The sequence below is a fragment of the Perca fluviatilis genome, chromosome 16, assembly GCF_010015445.1.
Source record: "Perca fluviatilis chromosome 16, GENO_Pfluv_1.0, whole genome shotgun sequence".
Taxonomy (NCBI): Eukaryota; Metazoa; Chordata; class Actinopteri; order Perciformes; family Percidae; genus Perca; species Perca fluviatilis.
Genome location: NC_053127.1, coordinates 12,103,409 through 12,114,268, shown reverse-complemented (window position 1 = coordinate 12,114,268; position 10,860 = coordinate 12,103,409). Strand labels below are relative to the sequence as shown.

The following is a 10,860-nucleotide window of genomic DNA, read 5'->3' as shown; positions in this document are numbered from 1 at the left end:
CATATTCTAACCGTATACATACTGGGAACTATATTCTCCGAAGGCGAAGCACTGCTATTTCTGCTACTTGGGCGGAGTGATTTTCTCGCAGCACCTGCGAAGCGTCGTGGTGAGGAGCAGAGAGTTCGCCTGGAGTTCGCTCAGAGTTGGAGTAATATCACTCTGCCCAAGTAGCAGAATTATTTGTTATTTGTACACCCCGTGAATATACAAATCACAACATGTAAATAGGAAAATGTTGGTTTTATTTTGTCACTTATTGGGAGCTGTAGGCTAGATGGAGCCGGTTGCCTCCAGGATCTGTGCTAACCAGGCTAGCGGTGGGTGCGTCAGACAGAGTTACGACACGCACGGATATGAGAAGGGTATGTATGGACTTATCTAACTCTGGGGGTTACGGTGAATAAGCTAAAGTCCCAATAAGTCGGCGTGTTCCTTTAAAGCTCGCTTTTTGTTCTGCCAACCTGCCTGACTCTCAAACCGCGACATATGTATGTATCACTATGGGCTTATAATCATTATATGACTTATATTTGGTGCTGCAACAGTCACGCAATTAAACTGCAGTCAAGAATGACTGTTGATGCATTATTGTATGCAAATTAAGCTTGGCTGATGTTTGTGCAGGCTGGACGGGCCAATGGTTGAGTTGTGATGGTGCCACAGGTAGCATCATCTACCAACAGTCAACCATGGCTAACCCTTTTTTTAACAAATTGGTTTAGTTGCCTAAACTTAACCAAACCTTAACTATAGAGGTGATGGATCAGAAAATACTATTTAGCTTAAAAATTGTCAATGGCAGGCAGAAGGCCTCTCTGAGGAGCTGGAGAGGTTATAAAACGATGCTGCTGGATCATCGCCATTCTGTCTTCTTCTTTTCTATCTCTAAGTCAAAAGGCATGACGGGGCCACCCAGCGCACCCTCACCAACATCCTCATGGCTGACTCAGGACAGTTCATCCCCGCTGAACGATTTTCCGCCTGCAGCCTCAACACTCACTCACTTTGTCAGCGCCGGAATTCACAGAGCCACTTTCCTTTATTCCTAGTGCTTTTTTGCCAAATTGGTTTAGTAAATGACCGATTTAATTAAGCATTCATGCTTTTAATTTGATGCTTTTGCTTATGATGTTGCTCGCTGTTATGTTTGACGAATTTCACGAGTTATTTGTTGAAGAACTGTCATTATGATGCTGCACCCTGCCTTTGCAAATTTTAATAAATGAAACCTTTAAACCCTGATGATATCTATTAGGCTGCTAATTATTGGAGACACTTGACTGACTCTGGTGTCGTTGTTTTCTTGTAATAACCAGTCCACATATTTGCCAATGACTTAATTGTTTCACTTTTGTTTAAAGTCAGGTATTCATTTTGTGTGTGTGAGTTGCGTCTCACAACTGAAGCACACACTAATGTATGATTTGGTCCTTTGCTGAGTGTGGGCCTACACCAGAGAGGCTGTACGTCACGTTATTTCCCATTGGTCACCATCAAGACATGAGCACACCGGCTGACTGAAGTTTGAGGATGCGAGCCAAGAGTGTGTGTGTGTGTGTGTGTGTGTGTGTGTGTGTGGGTGTGTGTGTGTGTGTGTGTGTGTGTGTGCCCTCTACTGGTTCGAGCTGAAGGAAAGCTGCAGTCTGATTTGCTCTTGTTTGGTTCCGACACAGCGGAGGAAAATGAGGCCTCCCGTTTCTTAATTATTTAAATCAAACAATTAACTACCGCTGTCCTGGGAAAAGCTCTTTTATCCGCTCATCCACAACAACAACAACAACAACAGCCACTATCCTGGGTGGAGTCTGGAGGAGAACAGATCACATGGAAAACACCAACCAATAGAGGAAAACACAGCCATTTTATGTTGTTTTTAATTATTAAACCAACTATTTTAGACTGTACAGGTGCTGTGCATCGTGCAGGCTGTGGCCAGGCCCCCCAAAAAAGAACCCCATTTCTTCTAAGTTACAGCATCCTATTCTTTTAGTTCATTTTCTGTTGAAAGCTCAGCACAGAGGTTTGTCTAGTGAAACATACAGCAACATCAAAGATGCATCAACTAAACTCCAATACACTGTCGTGAATATTTAAGGAATTCTTTAACTTTCTCGCACAGCAAATAAACCATGCTCGGCCACTTCCCTCTATTGAAATTAAAACCATACCATATCACTTGACAATGAACGGCTTCATCACTCACCACTCATTAGTATTTTGAATTAGTTAGTGACAATGTGGTAAAGGCTGACCAAAAGGAACTGCTACAAAAGCTATTATACAGTATAAGAACATTTTGGTCTTTAAAGTCACATTAAACAATAACTAACTTCTTCTTCCTCCAAGTAGGAATATAAAGCCACAATGTTATAGCCAATTTTCTTCTGTATAATTTGCATCCCATCACTTTGTCTCAGGAAAGATACACTGTTCACATTGATTACATGGTCAATTATATATAATTTATAGGCTTCAACTGGAGAGCTGCTCGACAATTAAACTTTAATGAAGCCATGTTCTACATTCTTTGTTATAGACCAACATGCCAGCTACTATCTGGTGGGATAAAACATATCTGGAAATATTGACAAACGCAACATACAGAGGTCGATTTCTTTTCTTCCTCTGAACTTCCTCTTGATCATTTAAATATGAATTGGGTAAATATTAGCCAAACACTTTTTGAAGAATTTTAAGAATATGGTGCAGGGCACAACTTATTTAATACATTTTTAACAGCAACTTGTAATCACAATATATTATTAACATTACATGTATTATTATAATTTTTTCTTTCACTTTGAAAAAAAAATGGTACCCTGTTGTCATTGTTTTCCCTATTTTAGTTTAGTTTGTTCTTTATTTGCTGTCATATTAAGTCATCGCCGATGGCCTGTGAAAGACCTCTCAGAGTATTATTTTATGATTATTTTCTTAATAGAAAGATGAAGAGTCCCATCAGGTTTAACCTGTCAATATATATATATATACTGTCTAATGCACATGTAAATTTGGGTTCTCTTTACACAGGTTTTTGAAGGTGCCAATATTCTGTGTATTAAATATTAATATCTTAGGGTGACTCCAATGAGTGAGTGTTTCTCTGCAGAAATACTGTCCAATCCACTGGAACAGCCCTAAAACTCTTCTTTGAAAACCAGAATGATGAACGTAATGCAATACAGCTCTCTAGAGGATCAGTTTACCCTACATTGAAAAGTCACTCTTTATCACCCAACAGTCACAACCGGAGAGCAAAACTTATGTCACCTCTAACAAACAAATGAAGCGATAAAGAGATATTTTTTAGATGTCTTCATTTCGCTGGTGACCCACTGGCTCCTCCACTGGCTCCTCCACTGGCTCCTCCACTGGCTCCTCCATCGGCTCCTCCATCGGCTCCTCCAGCTGCTTTAAAGGCCTGTATTGGGTTGCTCCGAGGGGATCAGGGCCTGAGCTGCTGTTGTACGACAGAGAAAAGCAGCTTCTTAACAAACACACGTAAAAATCAATAGTATCATAACAGCCGATATTTATTATTCATTAATAACGACTTTATGAACTGAAACCACCTGCTGAGCTGGCTAGAGGAAAAGACAAAAACGGATACTATAAATATATATATATATATATATATATATATATATATATATATATATATATATATATATATATATATATATATATATATATATATATATATAGGCAGATAGAGGATTTCATGGTACTCTGTTTTAACCTCAAGACAAAATGTGCTGCCATATTGTGATTCCATGAACCATTTTGTTGTTAACAGTGTCCTTAAAGTTGTCAAGTTGTTCCTCTGTCCCAGAACATTGTAAAAAGTGATGTTGTGCAGATCCCATGAGTAACATTCATGCACATGTACAGTATATATGCTTTTATTTTGCAGGTAAATCGTGTGCTTAAGGTTTGTGTATTAATGTCCCCTATATGCAACATGCAATTTGTTTCAAGTATTTCTGCTCCTTGTATGTGTTCCATTTTTTGTTTTTACTCAATTTGTCATAAACCACTTTGAGTATCTCAAAAAGTGCTCTGTAAATAAATGTATTGTAATTATTATTATTAACGGATGTTTAAAAGTCTGTGGTTGTGCATCTTGTACTTTCAGAGTAAAGCCTCATGGGCAGAGGGATACTGTAAATGTTTTTTGGGTTTCACAGACACAAGTGGAATGCAAATTATCCCCCACAAAACACTGCTTTGCAATGTAGAGTTAGGTTATTTGTTTTTATTCTCTTGAGCTCCTAATTGTAGGAGAGCTGAGCTTTGGATTTGTAACATCTGAGAGAAATGTCACTATATATAGGCTGATAGTTAATGAATGAATGAAATTGACATTTTGAATTTGAAGCTGATGGACAGAAACAAGTGGAAAATCCAACTGCATTCATGAGTTATCTGTCACCATGCATTTCCTCTGTTCATCAGCCAGGTCAAGTTTTCTTTCATGTGTAAGAAGTTAAGAAGTTAAGCGTGAATTCAGAAGAAATGTTCTCAGTGCATGGCTGGCACAAAGCTAAAAGGAGAGGGAGAGTTCACATCAGGAGTCTTATAGGCTCAGGACCCTAACATTGAGCGTGATGTGGTCATGTTGAACTTGTTTTTTTTTATTTATGAATTTGGGGGTTTTAGCAACCTTAGTTTTGTTTACATTCTCAAATTTGCATGTTGCTGTTTTACAAGCTGATAGCAGTGGTTTAATTAAGACTCAATATGTGTAAAGTTGACTCATTTCAGGACAACAAACTCATAAAAGGAAAAAGGCATCAAGATTTTCCTTGCACAAGTTTGGAGAATGCTTCCAAATACAATTTTAATGTTGCGGAATTGAATTTAAAGAAACTATAATTGAAAAGTGAACTGAATCAATACATTAAATCAATTAGAGACATTGTTTTTGGTTTATGGTCAAAAAATGTTGGGTGTCAGGGGGCCCATGACCACAGTATTTCTAAAATCTTGGCTCCCATACGTAAAAAAGAAAAAGAAAAAGATGAGTCTCTCACGTAAACCTGAAGCAAACCATTATGGGCAGAATAACTGGTGTATAGCGCATGTTCTTGGTTCGGTAAAGTGCAAAAATACGCCTTTTTTTGTTTAGAAACTGAGTCAGTTTATTTTTTTCCTGTGCAAGTTTTCTAACTTTGAAAAACAGTGGCTCTTTATGTGCTCCGCCCTCTTAAGTTTTTAGGATATTATTGTGCCTCAGAGAAACGTTTGTTAGATCTAAAAGCATCAGATCCGAGGCCTGCCTGCGTATATAGAGCCCTTCATACCCGGCGAAGTGGATCAATATTAGAGTCACTCAAGTATCAAATGCTATTCATCACCGCTGGGAAGCAGCTTTCAGACGGAGCTCCTTCACCTTCAGGCTTCTCCTGTTTCAGAGCAGCAGCTGCTCTCCTCTGCCGGGATCACAGAGACACACACACACACACACACACACACACACACACACACACACACACACACAGACGGGCTGCTGCTCATGTTGCAGAGTCCATTAAATCTATCTTTCAAAGATCATTAACACCTCTATCAGCAAACACGGGCTTAATCTGCGGGTGTGATGGTGATACAAAGCTGATCACAGGTATCGATTGGTATGCACACATTTGAAAAAAGAGAAATGTTTTATAGTGTAAAGTTAGATTAAAATGTGATAACTATGAGTTGTCACATTTCTGGTTGACCCCATGAACCTGCCGTTTTGATTATTTCGATTTTTATTTTATTTTTATTTTCCAAAAAACAAAAGGCTGTCAGAGGATGAAGTAAAACGTGCACGGTTTATTTCAGCTTCTGTCGCTTACACAGACACATTTAAAGCACACTTTCACAAATGAAATATGTTGTTTTTCTTCTCCAAAATAAATTAAGTTCAAATAAATAAGGGCATGATAAGGAAAACAAAACAAAGCATAGCGTTTTCTCAGAAGTGTTGAAAAAATATGTATAAATAAGGCCGACTATTTCCCTTCATCGGAATATCTACAAAGTGCGCTCCATTAAGGTGTCAGTGATAATAATAATAATAATAATAATAATAATAATAATAATAATAATAATAATAATATGCAAAATGATTCAGTTTCATGAGGACACGAAGAGGGGAGATAAACAACCTAATAATAATAATAATAATAATAATAATAATAATAATTTGATTGTCAAAGCATCCTTGCAGTGAACTTGAACATACAACAGGTTTACACATCAGTGAGTCTTCTAGGCCTAATTCACCATTAAACCGGTGGAAGAGAAACAAAAAAGAAGAAAAAAATACACATTAAAAAACAAACATAAAATGATCCTACTCGTCTTTTTTTGTGTTTTTAAAATCACCATGAACGTGCCAACACTTGCGTAATGAGGTAGCCACACAGCTATACCGTGTGAATGTGTGTATCCGTGCGTGTGTTTGTGTGTGTGTGTGTGTGTGTGTGTGTGTGTGTCTCTTCTTATTGCAATGCATTCACTTGGGGGGTTATTTTCATATTTTTGGAGCCATTACGCACAGAAAACAACCATCTCCCCCTTACGAGTAAACCATGCAATGGATTACAGTTATTGTGCCTCATAAATAAGCCACAGACCGACATTTGTAGTCATTTTGTCCGATCTGTCCCCAAAAACTATTGAATTCCCTACAGAAACAAACACCTGGGAGAAAAGACAGCGAAAATCCAATACATTTCAATGAGCTTTTCCACACACGGAGGTGCAACATAATTATTCACAGATATGTACAATGATAAATATAAAAAAGCTATTCCGACTAAGGAAGATAATATCGGTTATTCCTCGATTCCCGTCATTATTATGCTTATTTGTTTTGTACAATAATTGCCATATGAATGAATTGGACGGAGCATCGTTCCCCCTCTTTTTCTGACACAATGGCGATCTCTCTCTCCTGTCTGTCAGAGAGCATCGGCCTATTCTGTGGAGAAGCGTAAAGATTTAAGAGTCTCAAGTTTTTGGACAGGAACTCAGTCTTTCTCCCAGTCCCAGTGCTCCGTCTCCACTGTCAGAATAATAATAAAAAAGGTACACCGTTGAATCCAGTCGTTTTTTGTAACTGCGTGAGGCTGAACCTTCCAAAAAAAATTAAAAAAAATTAAAAAAAAACAGTCCCTGGTTATACTGAGTGGTGATTAATCGGCAGGTGTCCACACATGGAAACCTCTCAGCGCCTCTAAAATACAGCTAACACTCCAGAGACGTGCAGGTGTTTCTTTGCACACGCTCCTACTGAATACTTTCTGTGAAATTGTTTCCACAACTGGGATTCAGGCACTGGTGCAAAAAAAAAAAAAAAATACAGGGCTGTGGATGCTGCTCCTTTGCAAGGTGGACAACACTGTAGTGAAACTTAACGAGACATTTAGTCCATTACTTAGTCAGAAAATGTGATTTTCTTCTTCAGTAAGTAACGAATTCAGCCAATGAGGTAAAACAGCATCTTACGTTTTTTTTCAGGTGTTGCAGGTGCATTTCAGGGATTCCTGAAAGCAAAAACCCTTTTAAGAAAAAAAAAAAAGACTTGATAAGAGATTAAATGACTTGTTAAAATGGATATCATTTCTTTTAAGCCCTGGCTGTATGTCGAACAGGTCCAGCCCCAGTAACAACAGGCACAACGGTGTACCTTGTTTTTCTGACAGTGTGCAGCAGCTTGTCTCTGATTTGTCTTTTGTGTAAACAGGGAAGAGTCCCGCAGGTTGCCCCAGCATGGTCTTAGTGCGTCGCAGAAAACTTCATTCGTTTCTGCTTTTGCCTCTGATTGCAAAACCAAACCCGGACCACGTTCTTTTTCAGGTCAAGTTTCTCGGCGATTGCGGCGATCTTCTCCGACGAGGGCCTCGGCTGCACGGCGAAATAAGCCTCCAGGGAGCGCTTCTCCGGGGCCGCGATTGACGTTCGTTTCCTCTTTTTGTCGCCCCCGTTGAAGATCTCCGGCTTGGACATCTTCTCCCTCTGCGCCCTCTCCGCCTCCTCCAACCAGGCCTCCAGGATCGGCTTAAGGGCCACCATGTTGTTGTGCGACAGCGTCAGGGACTCGAACCTGCAGATGGTGCTCTGGCTCAGACACCCGACCCCGGGGATCTTAAGGTTGGCCAGGGCCGAGCCCACGTCCGCTTGTGTCACCCCGAGTTTGATTCGCCTTTGTTTGAACCTCTCAGCGAACGACTCCAGCTCCCGGGGATCGGGCTCCGAGTCTAAGCCGGCGGACCCCAGGGAGCCGTGGGACAGCTGCGCGTGCGGGTGCATGTTCATGGACTGCTGGTGGTGGTGGTGGTGCTGCATGTGGTTGATGGCCGACATGTGGGCGGCGTGGGCGGTGTGCGAGGCCGTGGAGCAGACGTCCGAGCCGGCCATGCCTCCCAGGGAGATGCCCGGTGTTAGGTGGTCCAGCAGGTCGCCGTCCAGGCCCTGCGCCGACTGGTGGTGCACCGGGTGGTGGTGGGAGGTGAGCACCGACGGGTGGTGCAGGTGCGCGGAGGAGGAGGTCGGGGTGCAGGCCATGCTGGTCATGGTGGTCATGGTGTGGTAGGTGGCGTCTGGTTTGAACGGATGGCTCTTCTGGGCCACGATGTCCACCGCGGCCAGAGCCTCGGCTCTCTGCAGCAAGCTCTCATCAAAACCGGCGAAGATGTTGCCCTGAAGCTGCGAGAAGAGCAGAGGCAGGCCGGTTAGAGAAGGACATGGGACGGAAATCAACACATTGACTTCATTCAATCATAACAAACAATTCTTTTTTTTCCCCCCCAATAACGCGCCTTCATCATTCACAACCTTTCTATTACAAGGACCATCTTAGATATGAATTATTTACATTTCACTGTAAAGACATTTATGTTCAAATCTGTGGAAAATAATAGAATGAATCGACACAGTTTAATTCATGTAAATATTTTTATGTTTATAATTCTAAATGAATCTGTGTGAAGAGCAAGTTAGAAAGAGAAAACCGAAAGTCAGATCAAAAAAGAAAAAATTCAAAAGAATTCACTGCAGACTTAATCATCAGTCAGGTCAAGTTATTCGTATTTTTTTTTACACGCATAAATATCACATCACTTTGTATTATTTTACAAAATGTTCACAAGTGAAAGCTTCACAAATTCCTACCTGTGAGATTGACTACCAGTCAAACCTGAACAAGTGGCAGGCTAATATAAAGCAGCGTAAGTGCGGACACTTTGAGATTACCTTTAATGCAAAGTATTTCCAATATGCAGAATTTTTTTTTTTTTACAGATTCAATTCGATTTAAATTCATTTTCATGCAGCTTTCACTTAACTTTGTTTCTTACTTCTCAGAAAATGTAATCTAATAGAACTTGGACGTCACTGATTTGCCCAACGCCCAGAAAGTGTGTCAGCGCGGATGGCTATTCATTTAAAATTAATATTTACGATCTCCTGAATAATTTCTGCGGACAATGAAATGAGACGAGTTTGAATATGAATGGGACAATATGAGATAACAGGCGCTTAGAGAATCCACGCCGCGTCTTTTTTTCCCTCCTTCATCTTTTATTTGCTTTCACTTTAAGCAGCATCACTCACACTTGCCTGAATGCAAGATTTGGCTTCTCAGAGAAGCTTTTGTGCGTCTTTAGGCACCGACATCCTGCCATAAGTAACCAGTTTGCCTTGCCCTCATTGTGCTGCTGCTGCTATGATCCACGGTTGTCTCAAACATTTAATTTAATTCTATATTTAATCTATTTCTGTCATTTCTGTACATACAACTATTTCACTACCCCACTTGTTTCCAAGCATGACACTTTTCATGCTCTCTGTTTTCTGCTGGTTGCATGGGAACATTTTATCTTCATTAATTCATTGTGGTTTTTATGATACAAAAACAGGGTTAGTTATATTCTGTGGACACAACATTTTAACTGAAACGCAAAGGGAAGAATCCAGGGAAACCCCCATATCGAATAATTTACGAGCTTGCCACTGTAAAAGTTATCAGATTGTCCAGAGGAAGGATCTTTTTTTCTTTCTTTTTTTTGCCAGCCATATGTCATTCAGAATTTCTGTTGGCAAATGACAGGAGCTGCAGGAATAAATGTTGAACTCACCGATGGTGTGGGCAGGCAGGCCCTTCGGATGGCCTCCGAGCTGGAGTGCAGAGGAGCGTATTTGGGTTCGTGGAGTATGGGGTGCATACTGAAAGGCTGCTTACTGTTCATCGACATCATGATTGCAGAACTGAGTGAGGGTCGTTTCAAGTCTTCCTCGTTTAGCTCCGTGTTTGGAGAATTTCTAAAAAGAAAAGCCTCGGTAAAGAAAAATACCTGCCAGACGCAGACGCTTTGAATAAAAGGTGGTTCGTGATCGGGGTCGCAGATGCAGTCAGGTTCGCTTAAAAAAACAGAAACAGAGAAGGAGAGGTAACTCCTGGGCTCCTGCGGGTCTCCTGTCTCCTTTTCGCCTGTAAATGAGTTCTATAATAAAGATGCTCCTCGCCTCCAGCTCCTATATTGGACCACTGCCGCGCAAGGCTCCTCCTCATTGGTGGATCCTCACTCCCTCCCTTTGGATGCTTCCACCAATCACCTACTGTATCCACGCCTACAAGCGTGCCTGGCTCGCTGGAAGAGGATAAATGAGGAAGGATGCTGTGTTGTTGCACTGTTAAAAAAAAAAAAAAAAAAAAACATTCGTTGAGCTAACTGAAAATCAACACCTGAAGAAATTGGCAACAGTTAGACAAAAAAGGCAGCTGCACCAAAAGTCCTGAAAGCAGAACGTTGGTCCAAAAGTTAAAAGGTTGGACATAACAAATGTAGGCTATTAGTTTGGGTTGCA

The 10,860-nt window shown here is 40.7% G+C and overlaps 1 protein-coding gene across 1 annotated transcript; it reads right to left on the bottom strand.

Annotated features, from left to right (window-relative positions):
* Positions 1–5,800: 5,800 nt before the first annotated feature.
* zgc:158291 (uncharacterized protein LOC572084 homolog) lies at positions 5,801–10,484 on the bottom strand. Its single transcript, XM_039826433.1, has 2 exons — positions 10,131–10,484; positions 5,801–8,700 (listed from the first exon to the last, which is right to left on the bottom strand). The coding sequence occupies exons 1-2, from the start codon at positions 10,248–10,250 to the stop codon at positions 7,771–7,773; spliced, it is 1,050 nt and encodes a 349-aa protein (XP_039682367.1). The 5' UTR covers positions 10,251–10,484; the 3' UTR covers positions 5,801–7,770.
* Positions 10,485–10,860: the final 376 nt, after the last annotated feature.